This window comes from Typopeltis vanoorti, chromosome 25 (genome assembly GCF_054136105.1).
Source record: "Typopeltis vanoorti isolate ZY-2024b chromosome 25, IOZ_Tvanoo_1.0, whole genome shotgun sequence".
In the NCBI taxonomy this organism is placed as follows: Eukaryota; Metazoa; Arthropoda; class Arachnida; order Uropygi; family Thelyphonidae; genus Typopeltis; species Typopeltis vanoorti.
Genome location: NC_143573.1, coordinates 66,649,354 through 66,673,547, shown reverse-complemented (window position 1 = coordinate 66,673,547; position 24,194 = coordinate 66,649,354). Strand labels below are relative to the sequence as shown.

Sequence of the window (24,194 nt, the reverse complement as noted above, 5' to 3'; positions counted from 1 at the left end):
TAGACTACTTTTGTTTAGGAGAGCCTCCCCCCCCTCCCTTTTTTTTTATAATGTCATTGGCTCTTTACCCAAATTATAGGGCATTACTGAAGTGTTATAAAACTAATATATGAAGAATTATATAGGAGGATAAATAATATAGGAAATAAGGAGACAGAAAACAACATCCAACAAAGGTATGTCCAAATTTTCCTCCTACATTATTCTTGATATATTAGTTTTATAACACTTCAGTAATACCCTAATATTTGGGTAAAAAGCCAATGACATTGTAAAAAAAAAAAAAAGGGGGGGGGCACTCCTAAACATAAGTAGGCTAATATTAGCCATTAAAATAATACTTTAAATGAATTTTTCCCATTATCTATTTGACTATGATCTAAATACTAAATATAGAGGGGAGCATCAAGTTTAAAAGCAAACACAATCAACTGTTTGCTTGCATCTTATAGAAAAATTCACAAAGAGCTTTAAAGAAATAAAAAAATAAAAAATAAAAAATAAATAAATAAAAAGCCATTTTATTTCAAACACCAGTCACTAGCATCCAGTGGAATGCTTAGATGATTCCTTTTTGTATTATTTGATAATTCCAATAACTATTGCACTTAATTTTACAAAGTTTGCATTTCTATAACAAAAAACATAGACATTTCACTATATACGTACAACAAAAATAGTCACATTCAGCTAGTATTTTTCTTAAATTTCATGCTTTGGGAAATAATTCCTGTTCTACTTTAGACACCAAAATCATGATTCTTCATAGTTATGGCATTTCTTGGAAACAACCCTCTGAATAATGAGGGATTACGGTATTTTATAATTTACTATCCAGTGGCCCTATATTATCTATATACAGTTAATTTGCCATATAATATTAATATTACAGTTTAGATTCAGATGTTAACATACATATTACATAACTGTAGATAATTTTAAATACTTTCAATATAAATGTTTAACCACCTGTTTGACCATGGTAGATGAAATATTCAACCATATTAAATTTCATATTATTATCTCAAAGGAATATATATTAATGGTATTTCAATTTCTGTAATACACTGCATTCGCGTTTTGCAAGAGAGGAAAATATGTCATGGTGAATAGGATAGTTAATGAATCACTTAATGGTCAAAGCCAAATAACTGGAAGGTGCCATTCACATAACATCTAAGGAATATGGAGAGAACTGACTGGTCTTCTGAACTAATGACCTCAGCTTCCTATAACATAACTGTTACAAAGTACCCACTTTCAAGCAAAACAAATAAATGTAGTTGGACTAGCAATATGAGACTTAGCTGATTTAAGTGTACTGTATATAAGCTGAAACCATATAATCTTTTTATGCCACAACATCATAAGGTATAAATAAATTGCAACAGTAGTCATGATGATTGATGAGTTGCCTAGTTACACAAGATCCCTGCTGGTTTTGTCATAGAATCAGCATGAACAGCAAAAAATCCTCTATATGGAAATCTCAACAGAATTGAACATAGTTCTGTTTAGGTTGTTCTCAACCTCAACAAAAGAAGCTTCAATGGAAAAGAAGTGGAACCATCAGAGCAATTACATAAATATCATGTTTTTCTGTCAATATAACTGGTGTTAATAAAATGAAAAGGTCAAAACACATAAGATCCTATAATATGAAATCGCACACTAGGATTTGAGAAAAGAGGGAACAGTTACAGTGACAAACAGTGAATCTTAGACAATGAGATTTATTTTTGAATACCACAAAGGGTTCTATTAATGCCATGGGTTGTCTAAGGATGTTTTTTTTTTGTTATTATATTTAAATTTTATTTTATTTTTTTACATAAATCCTGTTCTAAGAAACCAAACCCAGAACTTTTTCCAAGCCACTCTCGAAGCTTCCTATGATCCTTCTCAGACCTATGTCTAAAAAATGTTTGTAGATACCCCTAGTTGAAATAGTAATATAAAATTTCTAATAAAAGTAACCATACATATTGCTAGCTACAGTGGGTGTATTAACTTAAAATTTGCATATACTAGCTGGCTAACTTATGTTATGACAGATGGAATCTTGGGTTTTCAGTATTGCAAACCCTGGTTTCTTTCAGTTGAAGGATAATGGACACCAGTGAAGAATTTATCACAAATAATGCATGGTAAAAAAAAAAAAAATCATGCTAATGACCACTTGTACTGTTACATAATATTTCATAAAAAATGAAGTTCACTTAAAGGTTATCATTTGTCACTTTCTTCAAATGAAAATAAAAAAATAAAATTACCTTGGCACTTTGATTAAAAAGTCTTTTAACTTTAGCCAGTTCTTTTTCTATCATTCTCTGTTGCTTTTTCAGTTTCTGAGCATCTACAGGATTATCTTGACAGTCATGAACTTTGTTCTTAATACCATATAGAGTATGTTCCAAAATTTCCTATAAATATTTAAATATGTCATTTTAAAATAATAAGTATTAATAAGGAACTAGCTGTTTCACTTCAAAAATTTTTCAGAGAAAATTAGAGAGAGAGAAAGAAGAGGAAGAACCTTATCTTGTAGCAGAGAGTTGAAAGTGACAGACTCCTCATGCAAGCTCTTGTCCAAATGATACAGCTGCTTCAGGCATTCCTACAGACAGACAAACACAAAGTAGGTATACAAAGAGTCATGCAAGCAGAATGCTGGTAACTGCTGAAGTCTGAAGAGAGAGAAAGAGAGGGCTTTTATCAAAGCAGATAAAGCAAAAAATAAGAATGAACAATGTCAATACATATAAAAATAAAATAACCTAAATGTAAAAAATTTGTATGCCAAGTTTTTTGTACTTAGTTATCCAAATAACATATTTTAAAAGTTTAAGGCAAAAAAAAGGAATATATGCTACTAATTATAGTATTACCTAATGTGTTGACAAATCCTGCACCACACACAGACACATATATTAATAAAAATTGTTAACGTAACATACTTTTTGTTTATTTTATTATGCACTTTAGCAAATGTTCAAGCCAAAGTGCATGTCTTCCACTCAGCAACAGTGTATCAGATACTGTGTAGCGTCTGCATCATATAAGAATTTGTGCAATTATTCAGAATAATTCTTTTTAATAATTGAGCAAATTACACAATAGTTGTTTCATAATCACCTCAGCTCTTGTGATCTAGGAGTATATGATAAGTATTCTTTTGAACATATTGTTAATTTGTTGTATGACACATATACAGAAACCTATAACTTCCTGTTCCTTTAAACCAAGATAGGGTAGTTGGATGGAGGGAGGGAGAAAAATGGTGGGGTGACCAACAAATTGCGTGTTTTCTGTATGTTTAGTAGAAGTGGGAATCATGATATCATTATTATACTATAGTGAAACTGAAAAACAATAGTAGATAAAACTGCTATTTATATAGCTAATGTAAATATTTAAACATGAGTGAAAATACTTAACTGTTTTTATTACTGTCATCTAGGAATCGCCAAGAAATCAGAAGACTCATTATAGGAGGCCCATACTACTCCATTCACATGATACTTATCATACCTCTCCTTGAACTCACTCTGACAGAGTACTCACAAAATATAACAACTCATTCACCACTCTCCCAAGCAAAAAATATAGTCCTATATACCTGTTGACCAGGAATAGTCCTGGAATAATCGTTTTCCAGGAATAATCTCTTGTTCTTCACTCACTCTAGTCAAAAAATTTCCTCTGCATCAATCCTATAAACCCTATTAGTAACTTAAAAACATTTTCATCATATCCCCTCTTTTCCATTATTCAGCCAACAACCTTCTGCAACCCACAACCCCTCATTCTAATAGGAAGCAGAGTGGATTGTTGAGCACACATTTGCCCATTTGTTCTGAATCCTCTCTATCACTTCTCATACCCAAGAAATGCAGGTGATGAAGTGAGTACTCAGTTATCCAGTTGTGACCATATTTTTATAAAGAGAAATAGCTTCTTTATCTCTAATTGTCAGTGTGTTCTTCATTAAACAAGCAATCTAATGAACTACTGTGCTAACTTTTGCAATATGCACTCTGAACTTCATCCTCCTGTCCATAATCACATGTAAATTCCTAGCCTCATCAATTTTCTGAAGCCCACTTCCAATGCAGTATGTAATCTTTTCCTCCCAAATATATATATACATATATATATAACCTTACTATATAATTCTAGATTTAATACTGCTTGTCATGCATATTGCAGTTTTTTTTTTATTCATGTTTCATTATTTATTCCAAATTTAATGCTTCAATGTATTATATTTCTGCCATTTTTATGTAATATATCTTGGTCATTTTCTGCATGATTGGTTTATACTGCTAATTTTTGGCCCTCGTTTAAGTTTGCAATAATAAAAAGAATCCTAAAAGTAACTAAATTTGCTACTCTAAAAACTTTGGGGATATCCTTTTCAAAAATATATAAGTATGTTTGTTTTATTTTGTTGTTCAAGCAATATTCTTTTCAAAATAAATATTAATCTAGCTTATGCAATCCATTAACCTTCAGAGGATAGTTATATTGGTATTGCCCCATCTTCACTAGCCTTAGCCTCCATTATATAGATTCCCAACAAATTTAGGAGAGACATGAAATTCAGTTTCATAAATCTCAGCTATTGTATAATATTACATTTTTCCACATTAAACTTGAATATGTTATCCTTTCCCCATACCATCATTCTATTTAAATAATTCTGCAGGTTATCTACAACACCCTCATTAACTACCACTCTACAAGTTTTGCATCATAAATGAACTGAATATTAATCTCCAAATCATCTATCATTAATGACCACATTAAACAGCAGTGGTTTTATGGAGCACACAGAATGCAGAGGCTCACTGCTAGCCACCTGCCTTCTCTTGCTCTGTAGAATTTGTCCATAAATCGTCCTTGTATCCATATCACTAATATCATATCCCATTCACCACATGCTTCAATTTGTGTAACAGAATTCCATGCAGAATTCTGTCAAACATTTTGCAAAGTCCAGCAGTATCACTGTGTAGCCAATCCCTTTATCCAACTTAACTGTTCGCTTGATTATAAAAAAGTGAGAAAATTACTAAGACTCAATGACTCTAACCAACTTCTCTAACATCTGTACCACCACTTCTGAGATACAAATAATCCTATAATTTGCTAACACTGTCTTCCAGCCTCCTTTATGTAATGGAATTATTTTAACAACCTTTCATTCCACTGGCACCTAACCAAAACTGAGACTTAACTGCCTAGTCAGATGCATGCCAACTCCTTTGCACATTCTCATAACACAAGCAACCAATATCATATCTAATCCTGCAGTGTATTTGCATTAAGATTATGCAATATACTAAGCATCTTCAATTCATCTACTTCAGTGCCATTCCCGCATCAGTTCTAGTCACATATGGCACTACATTATTTTGCAAAGTTGTAATTCAGTAACTATTTCGTCTGCTTCTGTCACCTTTCTACCCATCAGCACTCATTAAAATTATTCTTCCATAGTTATTCTTTCTTTTCCTTAGAGCAGAGTGAAAGAATTCTTTGGGATTTCCTTTATATAGCTTAGCTAATTTTCTCTCATAATCTGATTTTTACATCCTCACCATGCTGGTCATCCTTTACGAAGGTAATCTATACTACCAATGAGTTTGATGATTTTCTTTCTCCTTATATGCCCTCTACCCCTCTCTTTTTGCGGCCCCTGCTTAATGATGTTACTTGTCCAATTAATTTCCACCTGATTTTTCCTCTTGACCATGGGTCTACAATGTGATACTGCTTCCTTCAAACACCCCTTGGCATACCACATAGTAGAGCTAATATCCTTCTTTTGCAGATTCAGTTGCCATGGCACCACTTAAGCTGTCCACTAAGCTTGTGATAACCACTTACCCTGCAGTCCTATATATGTCCCCGCTTGGAAATTTCATGTTTGGCAACCTCTCCAATTGCAGACAATGTGGCTACCTTAGTTATAGATCAATCCTCTTCCTCTGAAGCTATATAATTATAATATATGTATGTATATATATATATATATATACATATATTTTTTTTTTATATTGAATCCATACACAAGAGAAAGAATGACATAAAGCACATAAGTGGCATGTGTCGGATACAACAGGTGAGGGTTGGGAAAAAAGAAGCTAACTGATATTTTTTATGAAAAATGTCAATTAGCTTCAAGTTATTTGGGAACATGCCATTTCTCATGAAGTGTCTTCAAAACACAAAGGTAGAAAGAATAAAGGAAGAGGAATAGTAAAAAGAAGTTCTATGTACTTGCAGCTGTGCTGAAAAGGAATTAGGCATAGCTGATCATGTTTTAACAAACCCAGAGGAGAAAGAAGAGGAATGATGGTTGCTAGTTAAGTGGAGAAGTGACCAAAACACTACCAGAAGAAAAGACACAGAGCCGAAACAGTGTATCTATGAAATAGAGATTAAACGGAGTCTGTGAGGGAGAGATCATCTATGAGTTGAACTGCTTTCCTTTAGACAGCATAAATTAGGGAGGTTTTAGGTGTACCACTCCAAATATGTAAACACTATTCTAAGGGTGGACAAAAAATAACATCTTGAGCAGAAAAGAATGCTTAGTTTATTAGAGGCTGAGGAAGCTACTGATGACGTATTTATGCCAGCAGGGGCTAGAGGTAAAGTGTCAGTCCAAGGAGAGAGATCTGGTTTTGTCTGGTAATTTGTATATTACTGCAATGCAGAGTTTAGCAAATGTTATGGTCTTACAGGAGAACTCAAACAGATTGCATGAATGGGCAGGTAAGTGATACTCCAGTTCAATGTTGCAAAGTGTAAGGTTTTGAAATCTGGTAAGCAATGATGGATGCAAAGTACACACTCGGTGGGGAAACTTTAAAGGAGGTAGATGAGATGAGAGATTTGGGAGTGGTAGTAGACAAGGACCTGAAAATCAGGTGCCCACATTGCACAAGTTGTGAAGATGTCACATCAGATAATGGCAGTGATGTGGAGGACCCTGACATGCAGAAATAATGAGGTTGTGATGCCATTGTATAAGGCCTTATATGAATTATTGTGTACAGATTTGGTCACCAGGTTTTCACGGATGAGGATATGCTAGAAAGAGTCCAGAGAAGATTCACAAAGGTGGACAGCAGTCTTTGGAATGTGGAGTATGAGGACAGATTGAGAGAATATAAATTGCAAAGCCTCATATGATTGAGACATAAGTTAGTCAGGGGGTTGTTAACAGGTTGACATGAAAGAGATTTTTCAGCATAGGAGAGAGTAGTAGCACAAGAGACCATCCCTGGAAACTGTATAAGGAGGGTGCGAGCAGAGGAGTGAGGAGTAGGTTCTTTACATTGAGAGTGGTTGTGAGTAGAATGCATTGCCTGAGTGTTTTGTGAGTTACTGAATCAGTTTAATGCACAGTAGGATGAAATTTGTGTGTGATAGTGTGTACTTCCACAATGAGTCTCTGACTCCACGGAGATCAGATGTTAATAATAATAATAATAATAATAACAACTGATAATAAGATCACACATACTATTAATCAATGATGATAGTGTACAGAGTATGTGCAATCTTAGGTAACAACTGCAATGCTTAAAACATCTGATCCCATAGACTAACATATTTTTGCCTTTTATTCATGCTTCTCATGGATATTTGAAGTACACTAATACACCTAGTTCTCTTTCAAGAGATTTAACCAAAAAAAAAAATTTCTTTTAAGACTCTTTTTCTTAAAAATACAGGTGGTCCCCGGGTTACGGACAACCCGACTCACGCCATTCCGTACTTATGAATGGGCTCCCCATAAGGATAATTAATAATTAAATAATTAAATTAATAATTTGTGAACTGTTTCTTTCACACATGTAAACAAACCCTCACTTCACCGCATTATTAAAGCAGTTCTTCCCGTTATTTGGAAGTCAAATTTAGGAGCCTGGATCACACTCGCCATGTTTGAAGATTGGTTCTTGAATTGTTTTATTCCTGCTGTGGAACGTTATTGTTCGTAAAAGAAAATTCCTTTAAAATTCTGCTTGTGAAACAGAATGAAATCCTGATTCTCCAGCACCAGGTCCATCCTCTCTAGCACCATCTCAATCATCTTCCGATTAATGTTGGCCTACCTTCTTGCCTCAGAAATACTCCTTCCAGTAAGCAAGACATTGATGCAACTTTTAATATTCTTTTTTGAAATTTCTCCTATCTTCTATCTAAACTTTTTGCATGAGTTTGTTTTTAAGTTACGTTTGTCTGAATTAAAAGAAGGGGCACAATAGTTTCTGTAACTTATTATTACAGTACAGAGTATTATTATATTACACTGTATTATTATTGCCATATATGAGCCATTATAGTATTGTTATTATTATTATTATTATTACCGTATATGCGCTGTTCATTAGGGATCCGAGTTACATACAAATCCGACTTAAAGACGTTCTCAGGAACGTATCTCGTTCATAACCTGGGGACTGCCTGTAGTGACTTCGATATCATTACATAGTCATCAGCGACATAATGTTATTATTATTAGTAGTAGTAGTAATAGTAGAACAAGCAGTAAACGTAGTAAACCAAGGAGTCTGACAGGGATGTCCCCTTTCAGCAACTCTTTTTATGTAATCTTCTCATGTAATCATACATCCTAGATGATGAATTCACCTGTTCTAAAATCTTGTTATCTATTACTATTCTAGTTCTTACTGGATCTCTTTTTAATATTTATCTAAATGAAATAATAATAAAATGGAACAAAAATTTCCATCAACGTAATTAAACTTTCTCCTACTGTGAACTTAAACACCCTTCTTTTTGCTGATGACCAAATAATAATTACAAATTCTGAAGATAACTTACAGAAAGATATTTTAAATTTAAATCAGATAGCCAAAGATTATGGAATGATAATATCAACAGAAAAACTAAAAATGATGCCCTTTAAAGGACAAGATCCAGTAAGAACTAGAATAGTAATAGATAACAAGATTTTAGAACAGTTGAATTCATTTAACTAACTAGGATGTATGATTACATATGAAAATGAAAAAGATATAAACATAAAAATTGTGAAATATTTAAAAATAACAGGTGTAATTAACTCTATATTTAAATTTAACCTAGTTCAAAAACAAACCAGACTACAAGTATACAATACATTAGCCCTACCAGTCCTATTGTATGGAAGTGAAATCTGGACAATAAAACAAAAAGACAAAGATTAATAACAGCTGAAATGAAGTTAGAGAAAAACCGCAAAGTATACTCTATTCCATCACAAAAGAAATTATGAAAGAATTAAACCAGGAATCAGTAATAGAAAAAAAATTTAAAATATAAACATAAATGGATGGATCAGTTGAAAGAATGAATACAGAAAGATTACCAAAACAAGTCTTAAATTACAAACCACTAGGAAAAGGTAAACCAGGATGTCCTCTTAAGAGATTCAACGATGACTTCTAAGGCCAGAACAGGCCACTTTAGGACTAAATCCTTGACAACCATGATGATGATGTAATAGTAGACCTCCATGGAGTTAATTGACTCATCACGGGAGGATCTCCATCACACACAGCTTATCATATGTGACTTGAATGCATTCACCATCTCCACACTTTCATTCAATGCATTCCTACCACTCACAACTCTCCATACAAAAAACCCTCACTCCTTTGCTTGCACCCTCCTGATACATCTTCCAAAGATGGCCACTTGTTCATCCCCTGTCTTTGCCCTATTCTATAAAAAATCTGGTCCAGATTAATCCAATAATAAGTCCTTACCAATTCATATGTCTCAACATGTTATTCCCCCCACAGTTCTTAATTCAACTAGACTCTGCAATTTGCATTACCTCACTCTACATTCTAGAGACTAGAAATCACCTTAGTCAATCATCTCTCAACACATTCCAAATCTCTTCTTCATTTTGAAAACCAGGGAATGAAATCTGTGTGCAGTAATCCATATAATCTATATGCAGTCTGATCAAAGCCCTTATACAAAGGAATCATAACATCCTTATTCCTACATGTGAGTGTTCTCCACGTCATTCCCATAATGCACTGTGATGTCCTTCCTCACAATTTTAGCAAAATGTCCCCAAAATTTCAGGTCCTTATCCACCAACACCCCCAAATTTCTTGTCTCCTCCACTTCCTCTAAGATGTTCATACCAATCTTATACTCTGCATTCCATCTATCATTCCAAATCTTTAAAATTTCACACTTTGCTATGTTGAACTGTCCCCATTCATTTGCCTATTCAGAAAGTCTATTCAAGTCCCCTTGCAAGGCTACATCTATAAACAGCTGTATATCACTATTCAAGCTCTTCCCAATATCATTTACATACAAATTAAACAGCAGTGGACCAAAAACAGACATCCCTGGGGGCACACTACTGGTGACCTTCCTCCTCTGGAATATCACTCCCCCATACACAGCTTGCTAATACCTATCAGATAGCTAATCCCCAATCCAATGAACTAATCTATTATGCAACCCCAACTGTTCCAGGTTAATTACTAGTTTGTCATGTGGCAATCTATCAAAGGCTTTAGCAAAATCTAACTATCACCTTGTTATATTAAGTAAGTAGATTACTAAAACATGACCTTCCTTTTGCAAATCCCTTTTGTCCATCAAAGAAAAGGTTGTCATCAACCCAATTCTGAATTCTGGTTCTCAAAAGCCTCTCTAACACTTTTACCACAATTCCAGACAACCAGATCTAAGACTCAAGTTAAAGCTGTTGTTAACTCCCTGGAACATTCCCTCCAGACATGTGGTGATATATACCATGAAGTCCTACAGCTTTGCTGACATCAAGTTTATTCACTTCCTCATATACCTCCTGCTCATCACCATCAGTAGCTCCTCCTACCTTCCCACTGCTCTCAAGTTCTATCACAATGAACCTAGAATACTTAACCAAATATGCATTCTGAATACATTCCAAAGGTCAAGAGGTTGAATAAGGTGCATGTGAAAGGGATGAATGATGTTATTTTCACAAGGATGAAATGCTCATTTAGCATCTATAGTATATCCTCCTCAGTGGTTATCATTCTACCATTTGCTCCAACCAGTATCATCATTCCATAATCATTCTTTCTTCTACTAGCCACATATTAAAAAAAAATACTCCCAAAGATTTCTTTTGGCCTCATTAGTGAACTGCTGCTCATACTGCACTTTTGCTTCCTTTACCATGTGAGTTACCTCTCCTGCTTGCTCTTTGTGCTTCTCGTGCAACCATCTATTACCACCACTCATCTTATGCTGCCTCCATAATGCCTTCTTCTTCCAAACTGCATGCTTCACCTCTTCATTCATCCCTTTCACACGCACCTTATTCAACCTCTTGACCTTTGGAATGTATTCAGAATGCATATTTGGCTAAGTATTCTAGGTTCATTGATTAAGGTTAATAAAATCCTAAAAACTGGATCAGTGCCCAGGCTTGTTTCTCCTCACAGGAAAATAGCGAATAAGATTCACTATCTATGAGAATTCCACCTATGAAAGGCTGTGATAGACTATAATATATCATTAATATTAGTATTTTGGGTAGGGTGTCGATTAGATATTCCAAAAACCATGATATAGAGACCGAACAAGGAACTCTTTTGAAGGCACTTTCAGACTGCCAATAAACAGGATGGGTCTCACAATCTACAAATTAGATGTTCAAGAAAAGCATCATTTGCAAACCATGGATTCATTTTTTTTTTCATGTGAATCCCATTCACGAAAGGTTCTAAAATTATCATACAAGCTAGGTCTCTAAAAACTGGTTTCACACTGGGTCATGAAATTCCCCCAACAACCTAAAGACATTTACAAACATCTGTGCCTACAGAAAGATTCCAAACCCCTCCCCCCCCACCACACACACACACTATTGCTGACAGAAGTAATAACTATTCACTCAACCAGGCCACCAAGTTTTTTCAATATCTGGATAATGACTACAAGAATATTATAATGTAAGTTCTATATATATAAGAAAAGGTACTGTCATTTGCTGTTTATGCTTATTAGGTAAACTAAGGTTGCATATGAACTTTTACAAGTACTGAATAGATTTCAGCAGTATATGAGAACATAACTGTCAGCATGGGCCATCTTAGTATAGTGGGTTGATGTTAGATAGTTAGGTTTTGCATACATGAAGTACCAAATGGAATGGAAAATATTTTATTGGTTTTTTTTTTCATTAAGTTTTTATCACCAAAAGAAGCCTTTTTTGCTGTATTTATATGAATATGTTTCATTTAGCCAGTTTACCTGAAATACCAGGGCAGCCTGGTTGGCTGAGTAGTTAGCATATCTACTCTCCAGATAAAAGACTGTAGGTTTGAATCCCACCAGGGGCATAGATGTTTGTGATTATCCTACTAACTTTGCAGCCCTATCACTTCTTCTAGCAGAAGGCTTCTCTCTCAAAACTCAATGAGGTACAGGAGTGACCATACAGCATCAAAAATTATGTTCTATTCTACAGATATCCTGGGGTATATAAGATTTCTTGTGAAAAGATGTATTTACAAAGTAGGAGAAGTTTGAAAATCTGTAAAAAAAGGACATGTAGGCAATGCTGAAAACAAGAGAGAAGAAAGAGGTGGACTTGAAGCACACATCCTCACAGAACATCACATGGAAAATTGGTAAGTTTCCTCCTTGCCTTACTTAGAAGAGAATACTTTCATTAGCTTGTTCAAGGAGTCTTCCAAGGTTATTTGCTCACACAGCACACTAAATAAAAGCAATGGACTTATACTTCATGACACCTGGAAGTCATTAATTAGTGTTTGTAACATTTGTGACCTCTCTTATGCCAGCAACCATGTAAAGAGTTTACACAATGTATAGACTGCCCATAATGTGCCTGATGATTAATAATTCAAAGACCTGCTTAATCATTCAAAGTTCCAATTAGCATATCAGGATTATTGGTAGTTAAAGTACTGGAAAGTTTTTTTTCAAGGTAAAATTCAGGAATGGGTGGATAGGGATATTATTATTATTATTATTATTATTATTATTATTATTCAGGCCTCCATGGAGTCAAAAGACTCATCGTGGAGGTCCTTTCTAAGAAACACAAGTCTATCAAGACTCACCGAGGGAGGTCCCACCTAGGAAACACAAAGTCTATCATACCGCTTCTTAAATGCATTGACTGTTCTCACTCTCACCACTCCATCAAGCAATGCATTCCATGGTTCAACCACCCTCCATGCAAAGAAACCACTCCTCACCCTCTTATAATATCGTAACTTCCACGGATGGCCCCTTGTCATGACTCCTTCCCGCTGTTCAACCAAGCGAAAGAACTCCCCAGTGTCAACCCTATAACCACCTCTCAACAGTTTAAAAGTCTCAATCATATCACCTCTCCTTCTTCTATCCACCAAACTCTGCAGTCCACACTCCCTCAGCCGATCCTCATAACTAACATTGTACAGCCCTGACACCATCTTTGTTATCTGCATTTGTACCCTTTCCACAGTTAATATATCCCCTTCAAATCCTGGGGACCAGATCTGAGAACAATAGTCTAAGTGTGGTCTGATCAGAGTCTTATACAACAGAATGATAACCCTTTTATCTCTGCAGGTCAGTGTCCTTCTCATAATTGCAGCAATCCTCTGTGTTACCTTCACTACCTTTGCAATATGTCACCTAAATTTCAGGTTTCTATCAATCATCAACCCCAGATCTTTTGTCTACCCTACTTCCTCCAGTTTAACTCCTCCCATAGAGAATGCAGCATCCCATCGATGTGTCCCAAACCTCAAGACCTTACATTTTGCTGCATTAAACTGACACCTCCCATTCATTTGCACATCTATCTAGCTTATTCAAATCCTCTTGCTGGGCTACCACATCTACACTATTACTAATAACCCTTCTCAGTTTCGCATCATCCGCAAACAACTGAATAGCCCCTTGCAAACCATGGACAATGTCATTGATATAAAGGTTAAACAATATAGGTCCCAGTACTGAGTCCTGTGGCACCCCACTTGTAACCTTCTGCCTCTTTGATATTGCTCCACCATACACAACTCTCTGATACCTATCGAACAGCCAATCCTGAATCCAGTTGACCAATCTGACATCCAGACCCAAGGCAACTTGAATATCAGCTTATCATGTGGCGCCCTGTCAAATGCCTTTGCTAAGTCTAGGAAAATAGCAGTATATGTCTTTCCCTCATCTAATGCTCTTGTAACTTTATCATAAAAGGTTAGCATATTGCTAAAACAAGAGCACCCTTTCACAAATCCATGTTGACTCTCACAGATAACATTACCCTCATCTGCCCAATGTATACGGTCCCTCACTACTTTCTCCAAGATCTTACTAACTACTGATGACACACAAACTGGCCTTTAATTAGATACTTCCAGTCTGCTACCACCCTTATGCAATGGCACTATCTTACCTTCCTTCCATTCCATGGGCATCTTTCCTGCAGTCAGACTTTCATTGAAAAGCCAGGTCAAAGGCACTGTCAGTTCCTTAGCACATTCTCTCAAAACTCGTGGTGAAATACCATCCAGTCCCACAGCTTTACTAACATCCAGAGTACTCAGTATGTGGAACACACTCTCCTCCTGCACTTCTAAACCTCGAACCTGCCCTATCCTTCTAATATTCAAATTGACTCCTTCAGGATGAAATACTCCAATAAAGTGTTCATTATGTTCATATGTGATACTCTATGGCAGGCAGCATGGCTTTGGAAAAGATAAGTCCAGCATAAGCAATTTATTTACATTTTTTTTAATAAATGTGATGGTGGAATTGGATAAGGGAATGGTTACATCACAATATAATGCTGGACTTTGCCAAGGCATTTGATAGAATACTAAATGGAAAACTATTACATAAACTAAAGCAAATGGGAATGGATATGAAACTATGGGCATTTATAGTGGAATGCCTGAAGGACAGACATTGGACAGTAGTATATGGTGTATATAATGAACAGTAGTGGTATCAAGGTGAATGAGGGTGATAAGTGGAGCACCTTAGGGTTCTGTACTAGGGCCACTACTCTTTAATTTGTATATTAATCATTTAATGAATTATTTAAAGTAAGGGAGAATAACTAATTGTTTACTGATGACACAAAACTGGGGAGGGCAATAGTTGAGAGAGAGAGAGAGAGAAAGAGAGCCTTACCTCCCGGCTCCTTGATTATATGAATATGACTATGTTTTTTAAAAAATTCCTGCTAAATATAATACAGTATTGCTTTTAGCAGCCTTTGTAATTTATTTGATAATTTCTTAATCACCCGAGGACCAGTTTTTCTTTGCTCATCATGATTCAAAAATCAGTACAAGATTTATCATAATTCAATACATTAATACAATACAAAAGATGAAAAAGGCAAAGTATTGATGAATAAAGAAAAAATTGTACAGCAGTGGACAAGATACTGTAGTGAGTTATATGAAGAAAAACTAGATTCAGATAGCGTTGGGAAACTGACTGAAGAATTGAAGCAGATATCACCACCAGGTAATGAGCATGATATGGACATTTTAAGAGGAGAGGTAGAAAAAGCAATAGGACGGCTAAAACACAACAAGAGTCCTGGTAACGATAACATTACTGGAGATATGATTAAATATGGTGGTGAAAGTATGGTTACAGAAATGCATCAACTATATAATATGGTATGGAAAGAAGGGAAAATGTCAGAGGAGTTGGTGAAATCAATATTAGTAACATTATACAAGAAAGGAAATAAGCTAGAATGTAAAAATTATAGAACAATTGCCTTGATAAGTCACCTTGGTAAAGTGATGATGATCATATTGACAGAAGATTGAGAACACAATTGGAAGCATACCTTGCAGACGAGCAAGCAGGATTTAGGAAGGATAGAACTACAATTCAACAGATTTTGACATTGAGGTTAAAATCTGCATTTGACAGCATTGACAGTATTGACCAGAAAGTGACATTAGCAGTTCTGGAATCCTATAGAATTGATAAAAAACTAATAGCTATATTAAAAGATGTTTATCAGAATGCAGTTGCAGCAGTTAAAATAGGTGATGATTTGGGGAAATGGTTTAAAACAAGCAGAGGTACTCAGGAGGACCCAATATCACCAAGCATTTTCATCGCACATTTAGAAAGAGCAATGGATAAAATGAAAGAAGATGGAATGAGAATTAACAATCTGAGATTTGCAGATGACATTGTTATTATTGAAGAAGACGAAAGAGAACTACAAAAAACACTGAAACTGTTAAATGAGAAAGGGAAGAGATTTGGATTTGTTATGAACTTTGAAAAAACAAAGACAATGGTATTTGGTGAGAAGAACATGAAACAAAAGATACAAGTGGATGGAACTGATATAGAAAATGTAGAACAATTCACATATTTGGGAAGTAAACTGACATATGACTTGGACTGTAAAAAAGAAATAAAGATCAGGATTGCAAAGGGAAGAACAAATCTGAAGGCCATGGATAACATCTGGAAAAGTAAAGTGATCAGTCTGCAAACAAAACTAAGAGTATTAGAAACATGCATCTTTAGCAGTGTACTGTACGGATCTGAAACGTGAGTAATAAATAAGGAATCAAGAAAAAGAATTTTGGCATTTGAAAGAACTTGTTACAGGAAGATTCTAAGAATATGATGGGTACAGAAAATCACCAATGAAGAGCTCTATCAGAAGATACAACCAAAACAGAATCTAATGCAGAAGATTATAAAACGGAAGCTGCAATTATTTGGACACATCTGTAAGGAAGATAAAGACATTTATGTTTGGTATTTTGGATGGTTTAAACAGAAGAGGTAGACCATACAGAGAATGGATAGACGACATAAAAGACTGGTGTGGAATGGATGTACAAAAACTGCGACACTGTGCACTGGACAAAGAAAGATGGAAGAAAATAGTGAAACAGGCATCAGACATCAACGGGCGGTGAGCCCATGGTTCGTGATGATGATGATGATGAATACATTAAGTGATGTCCAAGTGAACATTATCAGTGAAACCACCAGGAAGAAAAATAATGCCCCTCTCTCTCTCTCTCTCTCTCCATTGCATAACAAATGAGATTTAATTTTTTAGGTGCTACTGCATAATTAAGATTCCATAAAAGCATGAACTCTCCTCTCCTTGTTTAGTGTGTAGCCAAAAAAATTCATCACATAGTAACCCATTATTGATTCTTTCATACCTCAGATAGCAGAAATCCCATAACAATCTTCAGATCAATAGTTGATATTCCCTGCTTATCTACTAAATTTCACTACTAATAGTGAAGGAATTGCCAGGTAACATTTCCTGATCAGAAATTCCCATTACTTCATCCAAAAAATAAAGCACATCATGATTCAAAAATCAGATACAATTAAACATTTGAGATACAACTACTGTAAACCAGAATATATAAAGTGAATATGTCAAAAAAAAAAAAATAATAATAAATTAATAATTAAAGAGTATCTATAAATACTGCCTCAAACTGATTAAATGACAAAGAATGGAAACATACTAAAGAAATATTATGAAAACTTAAGAAAGAAAAAGAAACAGAAATGAAAATTAATGAACAAATAAATTATTCATTGGAAATGGAACAACAGAGCATAAAAGTGAATAGAGAGACAGACCGTGAATGAATGTTGGACAGCTAATGCTGGCATTATTATAAGCTTTGAGGAAAGTGGAAGTATAATGAATACCAAATCCATAAAAGAGTACACATGGAAGTATCTATAAAAAAAGGCAACATGTTCTAGGCGTCAACCATGCTCTCTGTGGAATCTCCTCCTTCAGTCATTCACTATTCTCTTATACAACTTTAAGGGATAGCCTCTGGCTCTTTCCTTCTCACTTCAAATGATGATTAATCCACCACTCCAATGTTCTTTGTTCTTATTTATTATAGTTTAGAATTATGTCTGAATCAACTAAGACTATGAGATAAGTGAGTATGTTAATTGTGTGTGTTCTCTGGCTGGTATTTCCTGTTTCACCAAGAAAGTTGGATGAAAAACCCTGCTACCCGCATACAAGACTAGCTAATTCACTCTCAATTGAAAAACTCCTGTAAAAGTTTTTTTATTCTTAGACAGTATTCAAACCTAGTTTTTCCAACCAAAGGGCATTATCAAAACAAAATAAGTTATAGGATCCATGCCTCCTGTATTAATATAATAAAATCTTCTCACTAATGTAAATATCACTATCATATCCCATTTCCTTTGCCAGTCTATCATGCTCTAAAACTTTCACTTCATCAACATCTCCTCACAATCAGTACTCCCACTTATTCATTCCTGGATCCTATATATAGAGTTTCCTCATTGTATAAACTATAAATAAAATCTATGAATAAAATTTCAGGTTTAATCTGATCAGGACTATACTGTGGAACAATAACTTCCTTTTTTGTTTTTCATCAGAGTAGCAATAAATTGTTGGTCTTTATGACTCATATAACATGTTCCATGAAACACAAATCTCTGCTCACTATTTCCCTCTATATCCACAATCTCATTCAGTTCCTAGAGCAGAGGTCCACAAGTAGCACATAAAGCATTACACTTCTATACTTAACAGCATTAATCTGGCACCTTCATCTGTCCAAATTGCCAGCATATTTAAATCTTCCTGCACTGAGTGTCATAGCATTGTCATCATTACTTTAAACTCTCCCCAATTTATTCATGATCAACACACAATTGACCATCCCTTTTCAAAACCACATGTAATGAATATAACGAACATAAAAACAGCATGGCAGAAGCCAGAGAACTGAATCCTAAGCATACCATGTTACCTTCCTTTTTCAGATACACTACTTTCCTATATACAGATTTTTTTATTATCTATCAGACAATCTTCAATCATTCATCAGCTTAAATAACATCAAGCAGCTATCGGACAAATCACTACCCAAATTCAGAAAATATCATTGCATATAATTTTTCATTATCTACAATATTCATTACTTGACAACCAAACAAAGCAAATTGATAAAGCAAGACCTACATTTTATATAACCATACCAATCTTCAGTAAAAAAAATGCTGCACCTGTTGACCTACTTTTGTATTCTAATCCTATCAATCTCCCTACTTCCTCAATTACCACCACAGATTTAAATGTAGAATTGTCTATAAATTTCTGTTTACTCTTGCAGAGTAACACTACTTTACCTTTCACTGTTGAAAGATTTATCACTCGATTATAAATTAAATTAAAGATGCCAAGAAATTATATTCTTGATTTATTTTTATCCAAGTGTAAGCAAACAAAGTCTGTATGTGAAGTATATCTTCATGACTAAGCTACTTCTACGAGGTGCGATAATTTAATTCCTGGAATGCACCTGTAAAAAACCCACGTTCTGAACTATACATTAGTGGCAATGTTGTTTTTGAAGCAGTCCCCCTTGTATTTATACACTGCTTTAAACAGTGTTCACATTTTTGGAAACAGGCCTTAGACTCTTTTTCTAGAATATACTCTTGAGTTCCTTTATCCTATTATGCTGGATATCAGTGATGACAGAAAGTCTTCATCCTTTTAGCATAGTCTTTAATTTTGGAAACAGTCAGAAATCACAGGGAGCTAAGTCGGGTGAATAAGCATGATGACCTAATTTGGTCATTGATTTTTTTGGCGAGAAACTCTCACACAATGGGCGCACTATGGCTTGGCACATTGCCATGATGGATGATCCGCTTGTCAGCCATAATTTGGGTCTTTTTCTCCGAACAGAATCTTATAATCTTTTCAGCACCTCTAAATAGCATGTTGGTTGACTGTTTGTTTCATTTTCCAATGAATTCATAGTAGACTATCCCCTTGTGATCAAAGAAACACACCAGCATGGTTTTGAACTGCAAACGTGACATGCATTCTTTTTTCGGACGTAACGAACTCAGGGTTTTCTACTGCATGCTCTGGGGTTTTGTTTTGGGATCATACTGGAAGCACCAGGTTTTGTGCTTATTTGTAGAAAGATCAGTCATAACTTGAAGCAACCACTGGTTCTGTTCGTCCATCAAGATCCAAGGCACAAACTTCGCAGAAATCTTTCAAATACCCAATTCATCAGTTAAAATTACCCTGACTGTTTCTCAATTCATTTACAATTCATCAGCCATTAACCACAGAGTTAATCGTCTGCCCGACCATACCAAATCTCGCACTCTGTTCACATTTGCATCCATAATTTTTGTTTTTGGCTGCCCAGTTCTGGGGTCATTGTTCACACCTTCTCACCCACATCCTGAATCTCTCATGTCACTCAAAGACACCTGACTTTTTCAGAGCATCCACACCATATGCCACTTTTGATGGCACATTTAATGAAAAAAATTTGATGTTAACATGCTGCTCCAAATTTCGATCATACCTTTTTATGCCAAAGTTTACTCGCAGATCTCTATTGTTTTTGCAATAGCCAACTAGCAAATGGTTCTATCGGCTTGAGGTTTATGCATGCATTAGTTAAAACATGTACAAAGACAATTACTCATGTGACTCCAACCAAATCATCACATGGGCCATTCCAGGAATTAAACCTATGCAGCTGTTCCAGGAATTAAATTGTCACAGCTCGTATGTAGAGGTTAATGACTTCCCATTACTTGCCTTAGTATTCCCATAATGCAAAGCACACTCTTTTGAGTGTGTATAATGCTAAGCATTATGGGAAGAACCACTACTCAGAGTGGTTTCAACCTTTATTGAGGTCTCATAATTGCTTAGTTGTAAAGATACTTCACAAGCAAACTTTGTTTACACTTGAACACTACTTTCCTATATACAGCTCTTGTATCTATCAGACAATCTTCAATCCTGTTCATTAATCATTTATTCATTCCTCAGCTTAAATAACAACCAAGAATAAAGAATATAATTTATTAGCATTTTAAATTTAATTTACGTGTGCTCTTTTAGGATCAAAGCATAACTCCTTCACATATCAAAGACTACTTCACAGATTCCCTAACAAGACATGAGAGTTCGCCCACAAGAATTATAAATATCAAACTTAATCAATATCTCAAACACTTCAATATTCGCTCATTTCCTCTAGTATCCAGTCTCCTCTAGACTTTACATAACACAATTCTCACTAATATAATATACTCTAACAAAATGTTGATTAAATAATTCCACTACATTCTCATCAGTGGTTATTTTCCTGCCTTGAGAATCAACTGGCATCACCTTTCTGTATTCACTCTTCTTACTTGCCACATAAAGAAAGAGCACTCTTAGATTTCTGGTAGTGAGATTACCCAGTCAGTCTAACCTTTCCAGTGAAAAAAAAGCTGTAGATAATATTCAATGTAAAAGATTTAAAACTGGATGTACAAAAATTTTAAAATAGCTGAAACACATAATTGAGAAAACCTGGTTAAAAAGAACATCTGTCAAATATACTAACTAACTAACTAACTAAATAAATATATATACATACACACACTGCTTGGAAAGAAATCAACGGGCACCCCACATGGGCAAGGTGCATCATGCCATGTAACTCGTTATCATCACTGTCGTTCGACTCGGAGCTCACATTTGTGGGGAGATTTGCTTCCTCTTGTTCTAGATCACTGTTTGCCCAATCATCTAATTCAGATCCTTCATTACCAAGTATTTCCTCAAGCATTTGTTCTAATTCGCGTTCACTCAAGAACTGTTTTACACCCCTGCTTTGGGTACCACTGGGTCCTGGTCTGTCCATGGTGACAGAGAAATTCAAACTGATCTCTCAGGTCACAAGAAGAAAGTCGTGAATCCCTTATATTGTTTAGATTGGAGCAGCCAGACTTATGATGGCACGATGAAATATAAACATGAACATGTGCAATCTTACGTGATGCAGCCGATGGGCAGACATTATGATATACTAATATAAATACATACATGCATATATACATACATCTTCAAGGCCCACCTTTCCTAATTGGGTTGTGGGGGCAACAGCTGCAAGAGGAACTTCCAATGGTCATGATCCTCTACCACCAAGCTCAGGTGTTCTGGTGGGATTCCCAAACGTGTCCACCCAAAGTTTTGAATATAATCTATCCAGCGAGTCCTTGGCCTTCCACATGGCCTCCCACTCTCTTGTGGCATTCTGACTAGGTGTCCGTACCAACGTAACTGTGATCTCTCAACACGGAGAAGCAGCGGTCGAGTACTGAGGGTTTCCCAAATTACAGAGCTTCTGACTCTATCGAGTATTGTTAGCCCTGCAACCTCTCGAAGGAACCTCATTTCAGCCGTTTGGATTCATGTCCGCATTCTTTCGGTCATTACCCAACTCTCATGACCACAGGTGAGGATGGGGACATAGACTGTATTGAAGACAGCCAGCTTTGCCTTCTGGCTTAACTCCTGCTACAATACTACCGAACGACCAAGCTCCAGCAGTATTGAGCTTGCTAAGCCGATTCAAGTATCTAACTCTATGTCACATTTTCCATCATTCGTGATTATGGACCCAAGATATTTAAACTTCTGCACCTGCCTCATTGGGACTCCACTTACATGTAGAGTGCACTGGGATGGTTGTCCTGAGACCACAAATATTTCAGTTTTGGCCACACTGATCTTCATTCCGGCATCTGCACAAACAGCTACAAACCTATCCAGGGTCTGCTGGAGGTCATCTGTGGAAGAGCTAAGCAGAACTAGGTCATCTGCAAAAAGCAGACGTCCAATGCTACATCTTCCAATTCTGACACACTTACTGCCTCGGCTGTGCCTATCAATCCAGTCCATAAATATTATGAAAAGAGGGGTGACAGAACACACCCTTGGCAGAGGCCAACGAAGACTGTGAAAGGTTCAGACTTTGTGCTGTTTACCCTGACACAAAACTCTGGGCATTCATACAGGGACTTGATGGCAGCTAATAGTTGGCCATCCACTCCATACTCCTGTACTACTTGCCAAAACTTATCCCGAGGAACCTGGTCATATGCCTTCTCCAAGTCCACAAAACATGTGTAGACATTCTTGGAATATTCCCAAGATTTCTCAAAGACTTGCCTTAAAGTGAAGATTTGGTCAGTTGTGCTTCTACCAGGACGAAAGCCACATTGTTCTTCCTGGAACTTTGACTCAACTATGCTCCTGCACCGCCTTTCCAAGCACTTAGCATACACTTTCCCAGGCAGGCTGAGCAGAGAGATGCCACGATAGTTACTGCAATCCTTCTGGTCTCTCTTCTTAAAGACTGGTATGATTATGCCTGTCTGCCATTGCTTTGGTGCTCTCCCAGATATCCAAGCAGCCTGACACACTCGAGTCAGCCAGAGAACACCGTCTCGATTTAAGGCCTTTAGCATTTCGGGCTGAATTTCATCATCACCAGCAGCCTTGCCCGATTTTAGTGATTTTATTGCTAAATGGACGGACCTCTTCTACTGTGAGACTAGTCATTGCCCCGATCTGCACCTCTTGGATGTCCACTACTGCTGGGCCACCCGGGTTAAGAACTCTCAAAGTATTCCCTCCATCTGTGGAGGATATCCTTCTCAGTTGTTAAAAGTGCACCATCAGAGGCCTTAATTGTCCTTGCTGTGCACGATTTTCTCCCTCGAAGGCAGCGTATGGTCTGCCAGAATACTTTGTTTGCATTTGCATAGGATGAGTCTAATCTTTCTCCAAAGGATTCCCAAGCCTAATATAAATTCCCATTTTTATTGATAAAAGGCAACCATCCTCATGGATAATGAAGCTAAGATTCAAATTTAACTACAGTACAGTCTGATAATAAATTTCAAGCATATATTATTATTTTTGGAATTTTTAATTTAGCAATGTAAATATACATCAATGGGATTCTGGGTTCATGTGCGATTGATAGGACTCAAAGTGTTAAGGCTGGGTTTGCTGTTGTGTGGCTTATGCAACCTGCGCTACAAAGTTGATATCAATTTGGCCATATGATTGCATTTTTATCGATATATGAAAATTTTAAGAGTGCATAGTGCATCATCGCTCATCTTAATTGGTCCAATGCAATTAATTGTAGGATAACTTTGAATATTTAATTTATCAATTAATATAATTTTAAATATGAAAAGCATAAAGGCCAAATGAACAATAGCTATGCTTCACGCATACCATTTGTGTGAGAAGCACAAAGAGTTGACAC

At 35.9% G+C, this 24,194-nt stretch overlaps 1 protein-coding gene across 1 annotated transcript in view; it reads right to left on the bottom strand.

The window, feature by feature from the left end:
- Positions 1–24,194, bottom strand: part of LOC150092814 (uncharacterized) — a 740,966-nt gene that overhangs the window by 274,849 nt on the left and 441,923 nt on the right. The window contains exons 16-17 of the mRNA XM_090414287.1: positions 2,537–2,617; positions 2,274–2,423 (exon numbers count right to left, since the gene is read on the bottom strand). Coding sequence (XP_090270413.1) covers positions 2,274–2,423; positions 2,537–2,617 — 231 coding nt within the window. The remainder of the gene's footprint in view (positions 1–2,273; positions 2,424–2,536; positions 2,618–24,194) is intronic.